At 36.6% G+C, this 25,095-nt stretch overlaps 1 protein-coding gene across 2 annotated transcripts in view; it reads left to right on the top strand.

The window, feature by feature from the left end:
* The first annotated feature begins 1,468 nt into the window (after positions 1 to 1,468).
* The window catches only part of PIK3C2G (phosphatidylinositol-4-phosphate 3-kinase catalytic subunit type 2 gamma), a 268,609-nt gene continuing 244,982 nt past the window's right edge, over positions 1,469 to 25,095 (top strand). The window contains exons 1-5 of one of the 2 annotated variants that reach the window (XM_037033810.1): positions 1,469 to 1,606; positions 2,407 to 2,468; positions 14,248 to 15,006; positions 17,146 to 17,228; positions 24,763 to 24,920. In XM_037033810.1, the coding sequence (XP_036889705.1) occupies positions 14,329 to 15,006; positions 17,146 to 17,228; positions 24,763 to 24,920 (919 nt within the window). In that variant the 5' untranslated portion in view covers positions 1,469 to 1,606; positions 2,407 to 2,468; positions 14,248 to 14,328. The remainder of the gene's footprint in view (positions 1,607 to 2,406; positions 2,469 to 14,247; positions 15,007 to 17,145; positions 17,229 to 24,762; positions 24,921 to 25,095) is intronic. The other variant, XM_037033809.1, reaches the window with a different exon arrangement.

Here is a 25,095-nt window from a genome sequence, read left to right as displayed (position 1 = left end):
GTCACTTTTGGCTTCTCAGACTCTACTCGAGGAAGAGGGTCCATGAGCCAGTCCACAGCTCTCACCCGTGCTGCCGAGGAGCAACGGGCACCCCAGTGGGGCAGATGTCGTCAAACCATTAGTTTATTCCAACGGAACACTCTTTAATCAACTTGTATCTGTTTTTAACCTTTAGTGACCAAATAATCATCTTAAATAAAATGACTGGATAAATTTTACAGAAAGAAGTCTCAATAAACTCAATTTATATAAGGTCGAGGAATGCCAATATCAATTTGTTGCTCCTTTATACTAGACTTCAATAAATACTATTTTTGAAGGGTTGAACATTCTATCTTTATAAAAACTTCATATGCTATTGATTCATTTTTTCCTCCTCTCAAACTGAAGTGCATAAAAGAGAGAACAATTTACTTTAACTATAAGCTCCAATGCAATTAGCACTTTATTTTAAAGTAACTCAATCAAGATACTCCCCTTTCTTTGTCATTTTCCTGGTATTTTAAATTGGAAGTCACAAACAAGTTCCTCACATCCACAACAGCTTTCAATCGTTTTCTGATGAGATACCAGCTGATTCAGATCACTACACGAGGCAACACGGCGAGGGACACGAAGCTGAACTGTAGCCTCCGTGACAGCAAGGTACTGCCTGTCGGGCTTGTTCATCACGTGAGACCCAGCAACAAGCAGCTGCTAAGCACCTGGTAGATACTCTGTAAGAATTCTTGACTTAATAAGTGAGGCCCTACTTTCAAAGCGTGTATACAAGTAGTATTGGAAAGAGTATGAAGGACAGAAAAATGCTGAGCATATATAAAACATGCATGTAGCAAGTCTCAAGGCTCTGGATCATAACTCTTCGTGTTAAATTTTAAAGATGACCATTAAGCTGTATCTTACTGGCAAGGTCACAGTTGAAGAACCTTTCCTGACTCATTTTCAACAGCAGTAACCAAAGCAACAAGCCACTCACATTGACTGCCTAGCTAACCTTGTAAATCATTCTTTTATTTCTGCTTTTATCAAATATGATTAGATCATAAAAATTATTTTTAAATTGAAATTTACTAGGGTCTTCAGGTTGAGCAAACAAAACCAACATTTTCCTAAGCTAGAGAAAATGTGAATATATTCAATCAAGTTAAAGAAAACTTGATTGTCAAACTCACAACATGGTGAGAGAAGCACTTTAAACGGCTCTGTTCTTCTGTGAATTAAAACCACTGTTTCCACCATCCTGATCCACTCCCACAATCAAATGCATGTTACGTCATCAAAAGTACTTCAGAGATATTTATTTTTTGCATATTACTGTTCAGTATCTCTTGGCACAAATACTCATTCACACGTTGAAGCTATTTCCCTGTTAAATGTTTGTTTTGAATCCTTTACACAGTAGGTAAACGCCTTTTTTTCCATGCAACCCTCCAATGTTTGATGAAAAATAGATTCCTAAACGTGCCAAACCTGCAGAACAGGAATAAAAGCTTCCAGGGAAAGCATAATGTTACCTTGAGAGAGAAGTGTTTCAGCTTGTATGAGCATATTTCACTCTTGAAAAGAAATGAGATTACGTTTCATTTCTGGAAGATAAATGCTTCAGGTAAGAGACTGAAACAAACTTGCTATACTTAACCAAATAAGTAGGAGAATATACACGAGTGTTTTCTTGCAACAATGTAGCTAATTATATTGTGAAACTTAAATGACAGATGACTTTAAAATCTGAATAAATTTGTATATGTTCTCCAGAAGACATATTTTCCTGGAGGACAGATTATGCCTTGATTATTCCTTCTCTCCACCCCCCTTCTCTCTTTCTTCTTTCCTTCCTCTTTCCCTTCTCCTCTCTCCCTCTCTCCCCTAAGGCAGACCTCACAGTTTGCATCGACCTCATACTTTTTCTCTCATCTCCTAATGGCTCACTTTCATGTCCCTCAGAGTCTTGAGCCAATTTCAGTCATGGCCGCCAGTAGATTTTTTTCTTTGTGCACATTTTCACACATTTAGTGTCTAGAAGTTAATGCAGGTAGTCTATAGACTGGGTGCTGATGATGCCTCCAAAAGGAAATTTGTATTCAATGAAGGGTGGATATTCTTCACATATGGGCTTCAAGCTGATCGGAGCTCCTGCTGGAAAAAAGCAGCTGCTTTCTTTCTGTTCTGTCCCTCCATGCTGGGCTCCTGCTGTCCCTGCTGCCCGTCTGCCTTCATGTTGGCCGTTCTCTGAAGGGACACCAATCTGTGTCCCAGTTGTCCCTTTACTCTCTTACCTGGCAAAAGATTAGGTATCTGATGTTTAGGGTTTGAAATACAAATGATATACCCCACTTTTAAAAATAATGACAATGTGTAACTTGTGTCTAGTGTTAAACTTTTAAAATACATTCTCTTGTGTTATAGTGGATGCCAGATAACAGACTTAAAGAGGTTAAAGACCTCCTGTCACCTATCTTCTGAATAATGTAATTTATGTCATTAAGAGCTAGGGTTTGAATCAAAGTTTTTTCATTAAAACTCAGGGGTTCTTTTCCTGATGTGCTCCTTGCACTCCATATATATCTTCCTACCATTTGGGGCATGTAGAAAGCAAGTGTATAAATTGAACTTAAGAAAATAATACTGTGCTTGAGCTGATAAAAATGAAAACAAAACACAAAACAACAACAATTAAAAAAACAGCTTGCTCTGGCCAGTGTGGCTCAGTTGGTTGGAGTGCCCCTTACACCAAAAGGTTGTGGGTCCATTTTCCAGCTGGGGCACACACCTGGGGTGTGGATTTGATTCTCTATTGGTGAGCTTCTGAGCAGCAACTGATGTTTCTCAGACATCTCCTTTCTCTCTCTCTTTCTCTCTCCACCCCTACCTCCCCTTTCCTCTCTCTCTAAAAGCAATGAAAAAAATGTCCTTGGGTGAGGAAATAAAAATACATACATACAGACAGACAGACAGACAGTTTCATCCCGCTCCTATAGAAAAAGGTCATAAGTAGCCATTTACTTGAAGGAGCTGGCTCATGTGATGTCAGTGTCAGTCTCCAGGCCACAATTCGAAGGTTTTTCTCTCAGTGCTGTGGGCATCATTTCCTGAAGAAGCCCTCTTCAAGTAAGCAAAAAGTGGAGTATAATTCTCTGGGAATTCAGAAAAAAAGGTGATATACTAGTAATTTCCTATCTAAAGAGGCATTGCATTGTATTTCTAATTCAATTATTACTTTTTCCCCAAATTTATGATGATAAAATGGCACACAGGTAATCATAGCAAAAAATGAATCATTATAATTATTTAAGCATAAATCAATTTTGTTGTTATTAGCTATTAATAATAGTTACTGTTGAACATAATTTGTTCATTTTGAAGTTATTAATTATGATTTATTTTTCTGTTGAATAGAGTATATCCAAAAATTCATTTCAGCTATAGAATAAAGGTGATATATGTCTTTGAATTTCTAACTTTTTCATAAATGTTTTTCTTTTTTGACAGTTTATTCTAAATTTCTAAATATTTTCTACTTTTATTGTGATTTTTCTTCTTAAGCCATTTAGAAGTGTTTTTAGCTTCAAAACATATGAGTGTTTTCTAAATTATCTTTTTATGGCTAATATTTAACTACATTGGAGGCAGAGAGAGCAGTCTGTGTAATACTGACTTTGAATTATGTTAAAAGTCACAGAATACATGGTCAATTCCCATAAGAAATAAATGTCCTTGAACAAATGTATTACTTCCACTTATTGAATGTAATATTCTGTATATGTCCATTATATCAAGCTTATTAATTTTTTCAAAAACATATTCTACATGGTTAGTGATTTCTTGTCTAATTAATCTACAAATCATGTGAGATTTCTATTAAATCCTCTCATTATGAAGGTGGATTTGCCAGTTTCTCGTGTAGTACTAGAATGTGTTGTGATACACATTTTGAAGGAATGATTTTCAGTACGGATCTGAGATGCCCACCTAGTGAACTGAATGTTTCACTTCTACAACGGGTTCCTCTGCCCCTCCAGTCACGCTCTTTTGCTGGGAAACCTTTCCTGCCTGTTTTTTGTTGTTACCACTTGCCTGGGGCATCTTTTCCATCCTTTTGATTTTAAGCAATCCTCGCCCTTGCAAATCTGATATGTCACTGGTAAACCCACTTAGCTTTTTTAAATAAGTTTTTTTATTTTTTTAATTTCAGTTGGCATACAATATTATATTAGTTCCTGGTGTGCAACCTCGTGATTAGACATTCATATAAGTATGAAGTGATCACCCTGATACATCTAGTACCCATCTGGCACCACATATAGTTATTACCATGTTTCCTATGTTGAACTTTACATCCCCAGGACTGTTTTGTAACTAACACGTTGTGCTTCGCAATCACTTCACCCTCTCACCTTGTCCCCCCACCCCCACTCCCCTCTGGCAACTTGCAGTCTATTCTCTGTATCTATGAGTCTGTTTCAATTTTGTGTGCTTTGTTCTTTAGATTCTACATACAAATGAAATCATATGATCTTTCTCTTTCTCTGAATGACATTTAACTTGGCACAATATCCTCTGAGTCCATCCATGCTGTCACAAATGGTAAAATTTCATTCTTTTTATGGTCCATGGTGTACATGTACCACTGACCTTTTATCCACTCATCTATTATGGGCATTGGATTGCTTCCATTTCTTGGGAATTGTAAATAATGCTGCAATGAACACAGATAAGTGTGTGCGTATGTATGTATGTATGCATATATTCTTTCATATGAGTGTTTGGGGTTTCTTCAGATATATACCCAGAAGTGGAATTACTTGGTCATAAAGTATTTTCATGTTTAATTTTTTTGTGAAATCTCTGTATTCTTTCCTATAGTGGCTGTAGGAATCTGCATTCCCATCAAAAAAGTGCATGAGGATTCCCTTTCCTCCACATCCTCACCAACACTGGCTGTTTGATTATTTATTGATGATAACAGATGGTTATCATCAATAACCAATGGGTTATTCTAACAGATGTTAGGTAATATCTCATTGTGGTTTTAATTCACATTTCTCTAAGGATCAATCATATTGAACATCTTTTCATAGTGTATTGGCCATCAATGTGTCCTCTTTGGAGAAACGTCTATTCAGGTACTCTGCCCATTTTTTAATCAGACTGTGGGTTTTTTTTTTCCTTTTCTTTTTTCTTTCTTTTCTTTCCTTTTTTTTTGGTGTCGAGTTGTATGTCTTCACTATAAATGCTGAATACTAACCTACCTCTCACCAGATGTATCATTGGTAAATATCTTCTACTATACAGTAACTTTTTCTTTTGATTTATGAATGGTTTCCTCTGCTGTGGAAAACCTTTTTAGTTTGATATAGTCCCATTTGTTTATTTTTCTTTTGTTGTTCTTGCCCAAGGAGATATATCAGATCAAAATATTGCAAATGTACAGCCTTATGCTTGTTGTAAATTGAACAACTTTCTAATCACCCTCAATGCCAAGAAATGAACCTTTCCTACCACCGCAGAAGCCCTCCACATGTCCTGGATCACAGTATCCTTCCTCTAAAGAATAAACACTCTTTTCATTTTTTTATTTCTGAACGTTTTTATTTCTTAACTTTTCTATAGTCTCATTATCCAAGTATAACCCCTAAAGTATATGGTTTTGCTTTTCCTTCTTATTTTCTATTTTATTAGAGGGTGGAATAGGGTGTGGGCATGTTTTTACAGCCTTTTGCAATTATTTCATTCCATCTCCATTTCCTCCCTTTTAATTTATTTGTTAAAGAAAGTAACTTATTTTTTCCAGTTTTTTTTCACCCTGATTTAATTTAGCATATTCCTCTTCTTTCTCTATTTTTTGTGCATTGGTGATTGGATTTAGAGGCATAATCAGATTAGATTAGGATTAGATATTTCAGAAAGAGTCCTTCCTGGTAGTTTGGAATTGTTATCAGAAAGCACATACCCCTGGCTACCTCTCTTTTTGTGATGTCAGCAGCCATCAGTGCTTGGTGCCTAGATTTTACCATTCATGACTTATTATAAACATTAATAACCATATAACCAAATTATATCTTTATTTCTTTATTTATTTGTTGTAATACTTCTACAAAGAGAAATTTTGCCTCACCTATAACATTTACCCAGTGATCATTTCATATATAAAATATTAAACAAATATTTGAGTGTGTACTTCGTTAATCCCGTGTTGTACAAAGATGATTAGTAGCTAGCTGTATGTGTGTATCTGTGTCCCTCTGCTTCATGTATTTAAAATTGTTTGATATGTTTTTCTCCATCTCAGTTATCACACTTACTAGCCACCGAGCGTCTTTGCAAGTTGGCTCTCAGATGCTATTAATGCACCCTTGTATTTGCTGGTATCTTCCTTCCTAACTAGTATAGGAAGTCATCTTATGCATTACCTGCCAGAGACCGAAAATGAGTTGGGTTTTTGTTTTTGTTTTTGTTTTTGTCTTTTGAGTGGCCCTGTTTTGTTTTAGGGGGAAGTGATATTTCAACATCACAATCTAGGTGTTAGGGATACTCATTGCTACTGAGATGGACATTATTTCAATGCCCTTCCCAGAGAGAGAAAAAAATTTTAAATCCCTCGAGAGTGCATTCAGATATTTTCAGTCGTAATTTTGTACTACAGGGAATATTGATTCTCAAAGGCAATGGGGAAGCCATAATCATTTGTTTTATCCAGTTTTACACACAAAATATTCTGAGGACAACAATTATAACACAATCACTTATATGACTACTAAAAAGAGTTTTCAAAGAGATTTATACCTGCTCTCCTTATTTCCCCCACCTGTTGAACTGTATCTACATTGTCAGTATAGATTGCCATATTAAACTGTTACCTATAACCCTCATCTACCTGAGTTCTCTAAGAAAATATGTATAATTAAATACTCACCAATAATCTTTATGTTGATGTATCTTTAGCATTTGATTATCTGAAGTTTATTCTCTAGCTGTTTATTAATGAATAATCTAGAAGAACAATATTCCCTAAGTCCTTGTGTGGGCATAACACTTTAAGAAATTTTAATATAGAAGTTAGTCAGTTAATATGTATCCTTGGTTCACATTTTCTTTCACTGAGTATCTTAAATACATCACTACTTGATTTTCTTCTAATACAAGGTGCTAAAAAGTCTAATGACAATTCTCTTTCCTGTTAGGTTATAGACCACGCTCATCTTTTTCAGTCCTATTACTCAGTACCTGGTACTTAGTTTCAATGTCTTCAATAGATATTCAAAGATACCTTCAAAGATATTCAACAGAATATCTTTCAATGTCTTCACCTTCCTGGCATCATCTTCATCTTCTTCCTTCTTGTGTTTTATCTTCTATATCACCTCCTTTTCCTCCTCCTGTTTATATTGTCATTTATTTTTCTACTTGTCTTGCAAAATTCACAATTTGTGTCTGGAAAACAAATCCAGGGCCTACTCATCCTCTTCTCATACCTGCCTCAAAAACTATTGTTCTTCCTTCTCCTAGCTTCAGAATCTTCTCTTCTGAAACTTTACCCAACTCACTGATAAATTGCAATCCTCTTTTTCTGGTGCTCTTGTTTATAAATTTAATGTAAAGGATTTCTCTAAACATCCAATGAATTATTAAACATAATATCTAACTCAGCCATTCATTACTAATAGAACACTAAATAATAGACACTTAAGTAGGGAAAGGAGACCTATATATCGGTTGCAGTAGACAAAGAAAATAACAGTGACGATTGCTTTGATCAGTTTAAAATCCTCATTGTTTGGTATTTTTTCCAGGTAGATTTGTTTGACAATAGGTGAAACATTATTGGCTCTTACCAAAATACCACTGGGCTGCGTTTAGGAATCATTCACCAGCTGTCAATTTCAAGGGCTATCAGAACTGGGACTGTGGACACAAGTTTATTACTGTACAATTCCATACAGCAGAAACACGGGGTCTTGTGCTAAAATCATGCTGTTGTTAGGACTGTGTCTCTGGAAGCTTCTAGAGGAACTCTGTGTCATTATCCTCTCCAGCTTCTAAAGGCTGCTTGAATCCTTTTGTTATGCCCCCCCCTTTCCATCTTTTAAGTCAACAGAAGAGAGTTGAGTCCTTTTCAAATGGCATCATTCTGACCTTTTCTGCTTCCTCTCCCACTTTTAGGGATCCTTGTTGTTATTCTGAGCTCACTCAAATAATCTCATGATTTTAAGGACAACTGACCAATATATTTAATCCTATCTGAAATCTTTAATCCTTCTTTGCTATATAACTGAGGTTCAAAGGGTCTAGGGATTAATACAAGAGAATATTGGGGGGCAGGGTTATTCTTCTTCTTACCACACATATTTTCTATAGTTCTATAGTCTCATTTAAACCAGGAACTGATAGCCATGCCTTCTCAGTTATGCCACAGTTGCTTCTAATCTGTATGTACAGCTCTGTATGTACAGCCTCAAAGTCAGGTTAAATGACTATTAAATATTTTATGCATTACTACATAATTCAGAGTGCAGATATTTACCAGCTGGCACTAAAAAATATTTTTATTTGTTTATAAACTAGGAAATACTCTAGTTTCTAGACTGTGATGGCAAAGAGATTTTAAGTTATGAGAATTTTTTAAATCACTAAATTTAATATTGAAAAAATGAATCTGGAAGAGGTTTTGTTTTTATTACATTTTCAGTATGAATACGTATTTCTCATTCTACTTTATCTCATAATAATGAGGTTCTTTTGGACAGGCTTCTAACCCATTTCATATTTTACTGCTGCCAGAAATACTGGAAACAATATTGCTATTAATAAAAATGTAAAAGTTGCCAGCCCTTTTCAATAATGATGGTTTCAGTTCATGCCACGTTTCAGTAGCTAAATTCAGTTATGCCCTACATGTCACATTATTACCACATGATCACCAATACACCTTTTTTTGAACTGTGTTTAAAACAAGTTAGTGAATACAGTTCTGAGGCTATTGGGTAAGCTGATTTACCTCTCTGTGCTTCAATTTCCTCATTTGTTAAGTGGTAATAGTAATATCATAGATTGAATTGAGAAGTGAATATGTTAACACATGTAAATGTGTACATGTATGCAGAGAAGCAGCATGAAGTAGGTGCTCAAAAATGTTAGGTGTCATTACCATTTTTACTATCAGCGACAACAAGGTGGCACAGACTAAAGGAATTTTTCATTTCAGCATCAGACCACTGATACTTTATTTAAATACCTCCTTAAGTGGTTTTATAAAATGAAAAAAAAATAGTTTTAAAAACTCTATCAGCTGTTTTGAAGCCACCAAAAACTGTAAAAGTCACGTTCATGTAGCCACATTAACTGTAGTTAAGCTACAACAGAGCTGACTACTCTGAGGAAGATAGGAACAGGATATTAACTCTGGCTGTCAAAATCATACCTGCTGACAAATTCTTAGTTCCATGACAGAGACAGATGAAAGAGTATAATTTGCTTTAATGAAACATCATTTTTATTACTAACATGGAGATTAAAAAATAGCAAGTCTTAAAAAAGAGATTCTGGCTAGATAATGTATTTCTAGACCCATGAATCAGAATAGTTTGGAATCATATTTTATGGATCAATTTTCTGGTGAACCCTTCATTGTAATACACTTTTACTTGATTCCCAAATCAGTTGACTGCACTGTAATAGATCTATTTATTCTTTTTTATATTGTTTTAAAATTATATTTTATTGATTATGCTGTTAGAGTTGTCCCATTTTTTTCCTCATTGCTCCCCTCAGTCCCGCACCCACCACTCCCCCAGACAGTCCCCAACCACTGTTCGTGTCCATGGGTTATGCATTTAAGTTCTTTGGCTACTCCATTTCCTATACTGTGCTTTACATCCCCATGGCTATTCCGTAACTATGGATTGTGCTTCTTAATCTCTTTGCCTCTTCTCCTATTCCCCCAAACCACCCCCATAGCTGACTGGCTTCAAACCATTCTCCATATCTATGATTCTGTCTCTGTTCTTATTTACTTAATTTGGTTTTGAGATTCAATTGTTGATAGATTTGTATTTTGGGCCATTTTATCATTCATAGTTTTGATCTTTTTCTGAAATAAATCCCTTTAACATTTCATATAATAATGGCTTGGTGATGCTGAATTCCTTTAGCTTTTTCTTGTCTGTGAAGTTCTTTATCTGACCTTTGATTCTAAATTAAAGTTTTGGTGGATAGAGCAATCTTGGTCATAGGTCCTTGCTTTTGATCACTTTGAATATTCTTTGACAATTTCTTCAAGCCTGCAAACTTTCTTTTGAGAAATCACCTGACAGTCTTATGGGAACTCCCTTGTAGGTAACTACTTGTTTTTCTCTTGCTGCTTTTACAATTCCTTCTTTATCTTTAATCTTTGGTATTTTGATTATGTTGTATCTTGGTGTGGGCTTCTTTCCATCCATCTTGTTTGGAGCTCTTGGGGCTTCCCAGACTTGCATGTCTATTTTCTTCACCAAATTAGGGTTTTCTTTCATTATTTTTTCATAAATTTCCAAATTCTTGCTTTTTTTCTTCCTCTGGCATCCCTATGATATGGATGTTGGTACACAGGAAGTTGTCCCAGAGGCTCCTTATGCTATCCTCATTTTTTTGGATTATTTTGTTTTTTAGTTCCTTGTGTTTCAAATCATTGATTTGGTTTTTGGCTTTGTCCATTCTACTGTGATTCCCTGGAAATTGTTCATTTCAATTAGTGCATCCTTTGTTTCTGAGTGGACCTTTTTTATGCTATTGAGGTCCTCATAAGTTCCTTGTATTCACAAAACCAGTGTTTGAACTGTGCATCTGGAAGATTGTTTATCTCTATTTTATTTAGCTCTTTTTCTAGAGTTTGATTCATTCTTTCATTTGGGCCATGCTTCTTTTTCTCCTCATTTTGGTAGCCTCTCTGTGTTTGTTTCTATATATTAGGTAGAGTGGCTATAACTCCCTGTATTGGTAGCATGACCTAATGTAATAGGTGTCCTGTAGGGTTCTGTGGCATAGCCTCTTCTATCACCCAAATCAGTTACTTAAGGTGCGGCCTCTGTATGGGCTGAGTACACCCACCTCTTGTAGTTGAGCCTTGAGTGTTTTGGCAGTTTAATGGGAAGAATACACACATACCATTCAGCTGCAAGGACTGGCTGTGACCACTGATCACCAATCTCTGCTCTCTGTGGAGGATCAGCTGTGCAAGGGCTCACTCCACAAAGGAGGGCTTACTTCAGCAGCACTCTAGTGCCCCCTTGTGTTCTGTCTGGGACCACTTGGCATTAGCTATAAGGTAATCAGCAGCTGGCTATTTCTTAGGTGCCCTATCAAGGCCAGGCTGTGAACCAAGGCCAGCTACTGCCAGTAAAAAGCCTGGGGCAACTTAGTAAGGGACAGGGCTCACTAAGGCCAGCTGCTGCTTGTTTGAAAGGGTTTTTGAAGATCAGAGGCACGTGTCAAAACAAGTCATTCATATGGAAAAGCATCACTTGGGTGAGCCAGTAAGTTGGGTGGGGCAGAGTTTCAGGGAATCAACAGTATAAGCCAAATTGATGGAGTCTCAGGTATTGTGTTCTCTGCACTCTGTGGTTTGGTGTAGAGAGGGCTCAGAAAAGGACCAATGGCCTCTTCCAGCAGTTCTGTCTTGGAGAAAGCCATCCTCTAGCTGTTGCCCTGATATCAGACACTTCAGTTCCTCCCAGTAAGGCTTAGGTGCCTTTCAAGCTGCTGCCCTGGTGCTGGAGCTCAGCAGGAGTGATTCTGAGTAAGTTCCTGTGGACCCTTCAAGAGGAACTGCCTGGGAATCCAGAAGTTTCTTCCACCAACTCAATCTCCACTGGTTTTTGCAGGCAGAAGCCACCAGGACTTATCTTCCTGCCACTGGAACCCTGGGCTGGAGGGCCTGGTGTGGGGCTGGGAATCTTTGCTCCCAAGATATCCCTCATAATTTTTAACTGTTACAAATGGGTGTCGGACTGCGCCATTCCATGTCTCCACATCTCTGCATCTCTGTCCCTCCTACCAGTCTGGATGGATTTGGTTTCTTATTTAACCCTGTGGTTGGAGGACCCTCATTCCACTCAATTTCTGCTATCTCTGAGTGATGGTTTTTCTATAGTTCAGTTGTGGTTTTGATGTGGTTGTACAAGGAAGCGAGCTGTGTTTACCTAGGCCACCGTCTTGGAGATCTAGCTCTTACACCCTCCTCTGTTCATTTCAATTTGGAGAAATTTCACACTATGGCAGTAGCATCCAAGATTCCATAGCTAGTAGATTGTAGCACTAAGATTCAAATCTCTGTCTGCAGCCTGCTTCCAGGGTCCAGGCAGTTGAACTGAGCAGAGCAAAGACAAAGATCCAGGTACAGAAGGTCACCATAGCAGAAAGCCCCAGGTGCCTAGCAACTGACAAAATTGGGGAAACGAAGACCTCACCTTAAGAGCAACATTTCCTCTCCTAGAAAATCCAAATGATCATGCCTATTTATTCTTTAGGGTTATAAATTCTAAGTAAATCTTTAGTGCCAATATAATAAAAAATCAATTGCCATTGCAAAACACATTGATAATCATATTTAATAGTTAAACATTATCATATTTACCCTTTAAAAATTTTGTCTTTGACACACAACCATATAATTGTTAAAGAAATTAGTAAGTCCACAAAAGTGACACAAGTACTTTTCCATTTCAAATTAAAATTTATAAATTATAATTTATAAAATTTAAAAATTATAATTTTTAAGATTTATTAAATGATTTTTTCAACAACCACAAATGACCAACAACTTTTAAGAGAAGCAAAATACTAGATATTGTGCTATGAGTGAGGAAGACTAAAATGGTCTAATGAGCTCATAGGGAAGAGAAATCGTACATTTGTACACTGTACATGTTACCGTTAGGTAGTAGAAAACCACAGAAAAGATATTTCCTGGGGAGCTACTGGGTTAGTTTCTTAAATACATCATTAAAATATTTAATAGTGTTTGTAGGGCACAAGAAGAGATTACAGAAACTGTAGGAGCCGTTTTAGGGACAATACAACATTGCAAGTGAGAAAACGAAAGCTTTAGACCAGGATTACAAAAGTGGTAGACAGAGAAAGGGAGAAAGATTTTCTGCATGAACTGGTGGTTTGTTGAATGTAGAAGAGTAAAGCTAAGAGAAAATGCAAAGATGAAACCCTGGCTTTTGATGTAAACAACTGAGCGGATGGCGGGCCATTTTCTGTCACAAAGTACACTAGAGTAGGAGAAGGCTCTTGGGTGAATTCTAATTTAATTTGGGGGCTTTCTGTTGGAGGTTTAGAAGTTCAGGAGGGGATGTTGAGTAATAATAAAAACAGTCTAGGTTGGAGTCATTGGCATGGTCATTGACCATTGACCATGGTCATATGACCATTGACTCCATGGTCATATTTTATACCCACAAAGGGTATAAAATAACTGTCAAGGAGAGAATAATTGAGACAAAAAAAACCTTTGACAAGAGTCAAGTAAAAAATGATTATTTTCGAGTTTTTGAGATAAAGCGAACAAAGAACTTAGAGAATAGTGTCAGAAGAGCCACCATAAGAAAGCAATAGACTTTAAAATAAGAAACAGTAAATAGTATCAAAAGTTGCAGAGATAAATTAAGCAGACACTGATAAATGTCAGTTGAATTTCCTGACATGAAACTTACTGATGAACTTAATGAAAGTCATTTTGGAGGGGTGATGCAAGAAGTTTGCATTTACTAGTAAAGTTTTGGGCGAAAGGTCTAACAATTTGACAAGACGATGGTTATGGAGGGAAAAATAAATTTAAGACCATGTGCAGGGATGGAGTAATTGCTGACAAAAAAGACACTGTTTAGCTAATAAGGAAGACTTTAGCATGCTAGTATGCATATAGATGATTGACTTCAGAGGTAAATGATGATAATATAGGCAAGTGACTGTTTAGTAACAAAAGGAGTATGAAGGGGAATATTGACTTAAAATTGATTCCTGAAGCTCCAGTCATAATTGAGGTCAACTTATTTTTCTATCACGGGCATCTTATGAATCAACAGTCCCCTTGGATTTTAATCTCATGAGCCTTGATGAAGTTTTAAGTTACTCAAGGGATTATTTAATTCGCTAATTTAAGGAGAAACATTAAAACAATTGTTTAGGTTTATTTATCATATTTCTTTCTTGCAAGCTTTTATTACTAATTAATCAAGAAACTTTTGTTTCCTCTTATGCTTTTTCTAGGAAAAATCCATTCTTCTTTTGTAATATCATTAAGGAGCTATTTGGAACGGAGTCAAGCCTCTTGGTTATATAAAATAAAGAATGGCATATTGTTGGAAAACAGATCTAAATCCCAGGGAATCACATGAAGAGCAGCATGAGCACCAGGAATCGCGATCTGTAAATCAACCCCTTTTTTCTAGACAAGTCAGTCTGGGTTTTGATCAGCTAGTAGAAGAAATCAATAATAAAATTCCACTCTATCAGAGTGAAATTGAAAAAAACACTGTTTTTGTGCCCAGTTCACCAAACTGGGACTCAAACAAGCATATATTAGATGGAACTCAGCAAACAGCCTTGAATGAATTCCATTCTAAAAGCTCAGAACTCTCTTGTCACCAAGATAGGAAAACAGCCATCATTGGTTTTAGGCCCTCTGTGCTACCAAATCCTCAAGACACAGATAAAGAAAGCTCTTGGGGAAATTCCACAGGAAAACGTCGTGGTGCTGATGATTGCAGATGCGATATTTTAGTTCCATCATCCACTAGTTTGGATAAAATTAATTTACAGAAAGAATTTGAAAATAAAAGTCATACCTACCATATAGGATTTAAAAGTAGCATTCCTTCTATACATCCACCCTTCTCATGTGACTTCGTGCCAGAAGAAGAGAACAAAAGGAATAGAGTTACAAACACTCTGGAACCTCCTTTCATGCTCTTTAAAGGGCCCTTCCTGCCCAGGAAGCGGGAAGGTTCATGGCCAAAGAACACAGAGGTATGTGTCAGATGTATTGACCTAAAAATATAAATATGAATCATTAAATAATATGCAGGATTAACTTAGTGATGAGGATACCTACTTTAAACTGAGAAATGTATTAATATTATCTTTGAAAATCATTTATCATTTACTAACTGTGTGTTCCTGAATTAATTTTTTTCTGAGAAAAGAGAAATACAACTTTATGATATAATGTTTAAAGTTCCCATTTCACAAATACAAATAAAATGTTGTAGAATTTACATTTTGTTAGATAAAATAGTACAGTTGAAGGTTTTGATAATAGTATTTTCTTATCATACCATGTTATTACACACACCCAGAAACACATCAATTCATTACATTTAGATTATGAGTCACATTATCATGAATTAAAACTTTAGATTATTATTAGTAAGAGAAATTTTCCTTTACTCAGAGGCTCCTAAATTATACTGTTGGCAGGCAGGTTCTATTGGGATCATTCCAAGAGTAGGAAATTAAGTAATTATTGTGCAATTCATCCTAGTGATCCCATTAGTAGTTTTCCAATTGTTTTAGTAACTATAGATTTTCTTGTGCAATATTTGAACTCTTCTCTGCTTATGCCAAGTGTTGACACAAGTGAAATGAAGTAAATAGTACAAAGAAGAAATATTATTGCAGCTGTAATTCACAGGTTGAAGCAAAATGATTCTTCATTTATTTAACAATAACTGTATTATTAAAATATACATGATAAACTAGGAATAACAAATCCAAAAAGAGAATACATGATACCTGATCTCAGGAATAACATATTACTCAAATTAATTCGCAAACACTACAGGAAGGTAAGAGCAAAATAACAGGGAAGGTGAGTCCACAGAATAGAAACAATTAATTCTGTCTGAGATACTTGTGGAAGAAGGTAGCACATCAAAATGATCCAAACTGAAAGTCAATGAGTTTTAGAAACATCTGCTGTTGATCTTTGAAACATAACAAGGGCTAAACTTTCCCTTACCACTGAAAGCAACTATGAAGTTGGACAAAATATATGAAGTAAATAATTTCAAGCATTGAACACAGTCAGTATAGGACATCGATCTTGGAGAGAACTAAAAGTATTGGTCAAAAAGTCAGGGAAGAAATAAAACAAAATAAAATAGAAAAAACAAATGGAAACAAACATCATCATGGCCATCTTAAATCCAAAAATATTTCTAAATATACTACATAGGAATAGCATAAGCATTCCAAATAAAAGGGAGAAATCATCAAACTAAATATATAAGACTTTCTTACTGTCTACAAGGGACGAACTTAAGACACAAAGGCACAGATGGGTTGAAAATAAAAGAAATAAAAAGATTTAACATTCAACCAGCAAAAGAAAGTTGATGTGGTTATTGATACTAGAAAAATTACAGTTCAGTGGAGAGTATTATTGAAGAAATAAAAGTGTCGTTTCATAATAATAGAAAGGTCAATCAGAAAGATAATAACTTCAGTCATACATGTACCTAATAATAGATTCAAAACACATAAAGCAAAAGATGCGTTCTTTTAATAATCATATACCCATCCTGACAGCCATTTATGGATTCCTTCACAAGAAATAAAACACATGTGCATATAAATATTTGCATATAAAAATTAATAGTTCTTTACTCCAAAGTAGTTAACCCACATGTCCATCAATAGGAAAGATAAACAATTGTGGAATATTTATGTGCTAGTATACTACTAACCAACAGTACAAAAAATGAACTATTGATACGTGTGACAACGTAAGTAAATTTAAAAATACATGTCACTTAACTGAAAGAAGCCAGAAACAAAAAAACACACACACACCTACTCTGTGGTGATAGGTCTCTGGATAACTGTAGTTACCAAATAGATGTACAGATTGATAAAAGGAGATATGGGGAAACTTTCTAAACTGATGAAAATGTTCCATGTGTTGATTGGGATATTGATATAACAGTTGTACAACTTTCTGAAAACTTAAATTACATATTTAATATTCATGCAATTTTCTATATGCATCATTTCATTAAAAATGGAACAATAAAAACAAAATGAATCTTTAAAACAAGTTAAAAATATAAATCTGAATTCATCTTTTCACCACACCAACTAAATTAATTTCAAAATTTTTATTTTAAGCCCATAGATTGCTCCATTCAGCTAATCGAGGTACCTCAAGGCAGTAATATGAGTCTGGCCTCCTTTTGTGACAAAGTAAAAAAGTAAGTGTTATTTCACTAAGTTTTGAAAGTTATGTACCTGCATAAATTTGTCTGTTTTAACATTATTGAACTGATTAATTTAGCATATAAAATGTTCTATAGTCTTTAACAGTGAAAAGTATAAATTTATGAGAACTTTGTTCATTAATCAACTTCTGGTATTGTTTTTGCTGTTTATAGTCAAATATTTTTTCTTTTTTAATTTAATTAAATTTTTATGTTTCCTAAAATTTCAGGCCTGCCCTTGCTATTTGTTGGTAGTTTAAGTTGATTTTTTCCTCATTCTCATTGTTCACCCATTCATTATTTAACAACATGTTATTCAATCTCCATGTATTTGAATGTTTTTGAATTTTTTCCTTGAGACTGATTTCTAATTTCAAGCCGGAGTGATCTGAGCACCTGCTTGATATGATTTCAATTTTTTTAAACTTGTTGAGCCTCACTTTATGCCCTATCATGTGGTCTATCTTTGAAATGTGGTTTCATGTGCATTTGAAAAGAACACATATTTTGCTTCTATAGAATAACATGTTCCATAAATATCAATTAAGTCAATTTGATGTAGAGTATTGTTCAATACCACAATATCCTTGTTGATTCTTTGTTTAGATTTCCCCATTGTTGACAGGGGGGTGTTAAAATTCCCTATAATGACTGTGTTGCTGTTGATATCTTTCTTGAAGTTCTCCAAGATTTCCCTTGCATATTTCGGTGCTCCTATGTTGAGTACATATATGTTTACAAGGGTTCTATCCTCTTGATGAACTACTCCCTTAAATATTATGTAGTGGCCTTCTCTGTTTTATAGCCTTTATTTTGAAGTCTAATATAAGTATTGTTCCCCATGTGCTTTTTTTCATACCCACTTGCTTGGAATATTTTTTTCCATCCCTTCACTTTCAGCCTGTCTAGATCATCTGTTCTGAGTTGCATCTCTTCTAGTTGCAGGTCGTGTTTCCTTATCCACTCAGCTACCCTATGTCTTTTGATTGGTGCATTTAATCCATTTGCATTTAAGGTTGTCATTGACAGCTACTTATTCACTGCCGTTTATTCCATACCTGTGCGCCTCCCTGTCTCTCTGTCTCTTTCTTCTCCTTCTAACAGCAGTCCCTTTAGCAACAGTGCTGGCTTTGTGGAGATGTACGCTTTAATAAGAGTTCTTTTGTCTGGGAAGCTCTTTATTTCACCTTCTACTTAAAATGAGAGCATTTCTGTATTGAGTAGTCTTGGTTATAGATCCCTGCTTTTCACTATCTTGATTATTTTGTGACAATCCCTTCTGGCTTGTATTGTCTCCGTTGAGAAATCAATTGATAGCCTTCTCCAAGCTCCCTTATATGTTATTAGCTGTTTCTAGCTTGCCAACTTTAAGATTCTCTCTTTGTCTTTATTTATTTATTTTTATTTAAAGATCTTATTTATTTTATATTTAGACAGAGGACAAGGGAGGAAGAAAGAGAGGGAGAGAAACATTAATGCGTGGTTGCTTCTTGCTCACCTTCCACCAGGGACCTGGTTCACACCCAGGCATGTGCCCTGACTGGGAATCAAACCACTAACCCTTTTGTGTGTAGGCTGGCACTGAACACACTGAGTGATACCAGCCAGGACCTCCCTTTGTTCATCAAATTTGCCATTTTAATTATGATGTGTTTTGGAGTAGGCCTCTTTGGGTTCATCTTAATTGGGATCCTCTGTGCTTCCTGAACTTGCATGACTTATTTCTTTATCAAGTTAGGGATGTTTTCTTTCATTATTTTTTCAAACAAGGTTACCATCCCTTGCACCTTTTCTTCTCCTTCTTCCACCTCTTGCACCTTTTCTTCTCCTTCTGATATTCCTATGATGTGAACACTCTTACATTTCATATTGTCCTGAAGCTCCCTTAAACTATGCTTGTTCTTTCTGAGTCTTTTTCATTTTGTTGCTCTACCTGGGTATTATTTTCTACCTTGTCTTCCAGCTTGCTGATTCAGTCCTCTGCTTTATCTAACCTGTTTTTGATTCCTGCTATTGTATTATTCATTTCTTCCTGGTTCTCATTCATATTCCCTATGTCCTTTCTCATGCTGCTAAAGTTCCCACTACATTCCTTGTAGCCCCCATAAAGTTCCTTGTAGTTGTTACTGAATTCCTTGAGCATCCTCATAACCATTATTTTGAATTCTATGTCTGGTAGCTTACTTGCCTCAATTTCACTCAGCTCTTTTTCTGGGGAGTCCTCTTTTCCTTTTCATTGGGGGTTATTTCTTTTGTTTCCCCATTTTAGGTGACTTTTCTTATTTGTTTCTGTATCTCAGATTGCTCTGCTTTGACTTCCTGTCTTTGTGGGGTTGCCTTCTGGGGTAGGAGTTTTGTGGGACTCACTGGTGTAGTCTCTTTTATCTCCTGATCTGGATGCCTCAGGGATTGCCTTTATTCAGCTTACGTGGGCTCCCTTTTTGTACTTGGACTTTAATTATTGATGGATCATTCATTGGTGGGTTCTCCCCTCCAGCCGGCTGCCTGGGAGTCACAACCCCTGCTATGTCTCATGTGCTGATGCACAGGAGCTGGTTAACAAAGCAATACTAGAAAAACCAAAGCCACGCCAGAAAAAATACATCCCCTCACCACCATCAGCAATACCAACAGCAAATGAACAAAATTAATAAAGGTAGAAAGAGATTAACAATATTATAAGATAGAAAAAAGGGATATTGGATGGCTCAAGGGGAGAAAAATCATTTGGGGCAGGAAGCAGGAGGAAAAATAATAACAGTAAGGAATAGAAACAAGACAAAGAATGCATAAAATAAAATATAAAGCATAATGAAAATAGAGAAGGGCAATGGCAAAATATTTTAAGAAAATGGAAGAATGTAATGTGAGTTCTGAAATAAAATTTAAAAGGTCATGAACCAAAGGGAACACAATTGCTGAAAAATCACAACAGGGTCAATAAAAATGACAACTGAGCATAGATTAATAAAGGCAGAAAGAAAATAAGAATAATATACAAAAGAGAAAAGAGGATATGAGATGTCTACAGTAAAGAAAATGATTTTGAGAGGCTAGGGTAAGGGGAAATAAGAGTAAGGAATATATTCCAGGCCAAGAAAAGGGAAAAAATAAAATTCCAAACTCAGACAAGAAAGGGCAGGAGGAAGGCAAAATGGAGTAAGACAAGGGGAGAGTAAACCTATGGAATTTGAAATTTAAAAAATAGTGAACAAATAGGAATACAGCTGAAGAGGAGCAGCAACACCGTAATATCCACACCAAACAAGTCACAATTTAAAGGTGGAAAGAAAATAAGAATAAGAAGGGGAAAATGGAAGTGAGCTGACAAGCAAAAGGAAGAATGCTTTTCCAAGGATAGAGGTAGGAGACATAGAGTAAGGAACAGAGACAAGATGTTGCGTGGGGGGAAATAAAATTTTAAATGAAAATAAGAAAGGGGAGAGGAAAGTAAAAATGGAGTAAGACAAGCTAAGGGTCCAATGTGAGATTTTAAATAACAATGAAATAAAAATAATATAAAATCTAAATAAAAAGAATAAAAAATAAAAAGAATTGATTGGGTTACAATAGAAGCAAAAGAGGAAATATTAAAAAGCTATGTAAAATAAAGAAAAAATAATGCAAATTCTAAGGAAGAACATGGTGGAATTCACCTGAGCAGAGTTTAGTGTTTGCCTTCTCTCTTCTGTTTCTGGATCTGTCTCAATTTTTATCAGCTCAAGGTCCCTGGTAGGTCATCCAACTTTTGGCAGCAGCACATGTATGAACTTCACCTGCCTCTAGAGGGGCCTTCTGTTACAATTGGGAAGGTAGGACCCCTGGGTCTCACCTGGGAGGCACTGTTCAGTCTTCTGGGAAAATTGTGAGTTTTTTCCTCCTGCTCCTGCACCACGTGTCTTGGTCTGTCCAAGGTTATTTCCAATAATGTATAGTTCCTGGTGAATTAGCTCGACCAATCTGTGTAAGAGGGTCACTCTTTACTAATTGGTGCTGACAGTAGCTCTGTGTGTAAGCCAACTCTGGGCAGGGTCCTGATTCCCCCTTACCACACCAATTTCTGATCTCCCTGCTTTGCTGGCCTCAGCGGAATAAGACCCTAGAAACCAGCGTTGTCTCCCTGAGAGAGGTTCAAAAATGGGCCTTTGAGGCATTTCTCTTTCTGACTTTCTGTGGCGGAAACACCCTTCAGGGGATTCTTGAGCCTGTTGTGCCAGTTTTGCAAAACTTCCCTGTTGGAGATGCTTACGATCCTGCAGGAGATGGGGGCTGGGTGTGTCTTTCCCTTCCTGGAGGTTTGATCTGCCAGGGAAGGGGGCTCTGGCTGTAAATAATCTCAGGTGCTCAACTCCTGTTATCCAGTTCCCAGCCCACTGATCTTGCAGCAGACAGAGACCTGAACTCTTCATTCTGCACAGCCTCTGCCCTGCCAGCTGTGCCGGGGTGGGCTGAGACATCCCCTTGCTGTGCACCTTCTGATCTCTCTGCCCAGCTGCACGCAGTGGGAGCAAACCACGCCCTCAATCCTTTACGCTTCCTGGCAGAGTAGCTGCTCACAGGGTCCCTACACAGTATGCTTCAGCTCCCCTTTTAAAAAGTCTCTCCAGGTGCTCCCAGTACAGCACTGAGTTACTGACTGGCTTTCTGTGCACACCACCTCTCAAAAAACAAAAACCAAGAGTCCCTCACAGTCACAGCTGGCCATGGCCATCCCCTTTGCCCGACCCAGGTGCAGATGGAATCCCTCTTTCCCTCTGGCACTCTCCCTATTGGCATTTGCCACTGCAGCTGTGGGTGTGCTGCTCACTTTGTGTGTGTGTAGCCTGGATCTCCCCAACTTTGAGTGTCCAAATCAGTCCTGGCTCAGGCCTGGGGGTTCTCTGCTCTGAGAGGGGAGGGAGCTGCAAAGCTGCAATCTCTGATCACCCCTCCACAGCTGCAGGCACCACGCATGGGGTATCTCCCCTTCAACTTATAAAATCTCCTTACCGTCTGTTGTGAAGTACCTTCTGTACTCCATGGCTTCCAAACTTCACATCAGCTAAGATTATGTTGAATGTTCAGTTTATTTTTTTTGGAAGATCAGCCAAGTATCGAGTTGGGGCAAGAGCAAGTGGACTCAGCTTCCAAATACTCAGTCACCATCTGCTCCTCCTTCACCTGTCTCTCAATAACTTAATCTTACCTTGAATGGGATGCCAGAATTCGAACAAATGCATGAGTGTTTGTCCATTGAAAAACAATTTTTTTCACTAGGGATATTGCCAAAAAAAAAATCACTGACCTTCTTTTAACTAGTCTAAAAACAAATTTCTTAATATAAAGGTAGATGCCTCTACCTTAAAAGATGCCTCTTAAAGACCAATTTCTCATTAGCAATTAAAATTTATGTAATTCTGTCCCTTCAGTTGCTAAGGTTCCTGAATGTTTTGAAGAATTAATAGATTTGCATCTGAGATCTCTTCACTTTTATTCACTTATAGATGCTTTAAATATAATAAATATATAAAAATAAACTTTAGTTTATCAGCTATAGCATCATTCCATTAAAGATTTGGAATTAAAGATTTGAATCACTTATTCAGTTATTAATTTAAAAGCTATTTGAATGCCTAATAACTAATTCATCATGAAATATTCAAATATAAAACAAGCAAAAGAAAAGCAAAGTTCCTGCCCTAAAGAACTCAACCATATTAGAAGAACTTAAAGACACACAAAAAAATGCAAAACAAAGCAAGTAAATTCATAAAAATATTTATCTTTAATTTTTTATATGGGTCACAAAAGAAAATTTACGATGTGTATCTACAAAAACAAAAGTCATAGATAGACAACAATATAGTGAAATATGGTGATTACCAGAGGGAAGGGGAGTCAAGGGAGGTGGGAGAGGATATAGGCAGGACAAATGGTGATGGAAGGAGGCTTGACTTGGGATGGTGAACACACAATACAATACATAGGTGATGTGTTATACAGAATTGTACCCTTGAAACCTATATAATTTTATCAACCAATGTCACTCTAATAAATTTAATTAATTAGTTAATTAACAATTTGGATTCATAAATTAGGGTCTTTAAAGGTATCAGTATTGGTTCTTCAGGAATATGCTACTGCTGCAAGCCAACAACAAATACCAGGAACTTGACACTTTAAATATAAAATGTGGTATAGTAGACCCCCTTACCCACAGATACATGTGCCAAGAACCCCAGTGGATGCCTGAAAGTGCAGGTAGTACTGAGCCTATAATTAATTCTATTTCTTTTCCTGTACATACATACCTCTCACTTAAAGGAATCACTGTATGGCTTCTCTTTGTCATACCCAAATTGCCAACATCACTACTCTTGCACTTTGGGAACAGTGTTAAGGCCAGTAAGGATTACCTGAACCCAGCACTGAGATACCCAGCAGTCTGTCCGATAACCGAAAGGGTTACTAAGTGACTAATGGGTGGATGCCCTGGACAAGGGAATGGCTCACAGCCCAGACAGAGGAAGCAGAGCAGTGCAGCATTTCATCACGCTACTCAGAGGATGCGCAATATAAAAGTCATAAGTTGTTTATTTCTGGAACTTCCTATTTAATACTTTCAGACCATGTTTGACTAGGGTAACTGAAACCACAGAAAGCATAACTGCAGTTAAATGGGGACTACCATAGATATAAATATCCTCAGTTGTGCAAAGAAACTAGTCAAATAACTCTCCTCTGACTATAAAACCACTAAATGGAAGAGCCAGGATTAAACTCAAGGCTTCTGGTTCTAAGGAGAAACTATTTTGCAATTCTCTAGCTCATCTGAGCAAAAAGTAATTATTCAGAATGTATAAATGACTTTTGAGCTCAGTTTTCTCATGTGAACTCCGAAGAGGTATAAAACCCAAAATTTTCAGAAAAAAAATGGATGGCCAAAATGGTATTTACCAAATTGACAAAAAAAAAGTATTTACCAAAATTCTTATATTAAGATGAGTGACTCCTAGCTCTAAAAATTCAGACTTGAGCCCTAGCTGGTGTAGCTCAGTGGATTGAGTGAAGGCCTGTGAACCACACAATTGCGATTTGATTCCCAGTCAGGGCACATGCCTGAGTTGCAGGCCAATTCCCAGCAGGGGACAAACGAAAGACAACCATACATTGATGTTTCTCTCCCTCTCTCCTTCTCTTCCCGTCTCTCTGAAAATAAATATTTTTAAAAATTCAGGCGTGAGTGAAAACCAAGGGGAAGAGACCAAGTTTCAAAAGCAAATGTGAATAAAGCAAGTAATCATTGTATGGAGTGATTTTAATGGGTATGAATGAAAATGTACCCTTAATTGCTTCAATGAGGTACCCCTGGAAAAGCTTCAAGATCAGTCCTTCGTGGTTATTTTTGCTGTTATAATCTTTACCTATCTGCCCTGATAGCACTGTGCCACAAATCAGCTGCTGTTTTCCTCTTTTAAATCTTCTGTAGGAAACCTTGCATGTCGTTCCCTAACTTTTCCTAAGTATTATTTTCCCTTGTGTTTTTCAGAATCAGAGAAGCGTACCCTGCAGCTAACATTGATTCCAATTCGGGGAAGATCTGGAACACTGCTACCGCATTTCCATATCAACTTTTTTCTAATACTAAGTTTCGTATAAATATATTTACTGATAACTCAACACAACCGCTTCATTTGATGCCACATGGTAAGCAACCTTGCGAATAAGCATACAAATCTGCATAAAGCTGGTACAGGCTGCACAGTCTTGAGTCCACTGAGGAAAATCATTAAAAGTAGTATAATTAGCTAGTATTTTGTCCTGAGGTGAAGAGAACAACTGCAAACATTTTGTTAACATTTGTTTAGCTATTGTTTTTGGA

This window comes from Sturnira hondurensis, unplaced genomic scaffold (genome assembly GCF_014824575.4).
Source record: "Sturnira hondurensis isolate 20B ecotype Veracruz unplaced genomic scaffold, ASM1482457v3 Scaffold0021795, whole genome shotgun sequence".
NCBI lineage: Eukaryota > Metazoa > Chordata > Mammalia > Chiroptera > Phyllostomidae > Sturnira > Sturnira hondurensis.
The sequence above is the reverse complement of the archived record's forward strand: the minus strand, read 5'-3'. Positions and strand labels throughout refer to the sequence as shown.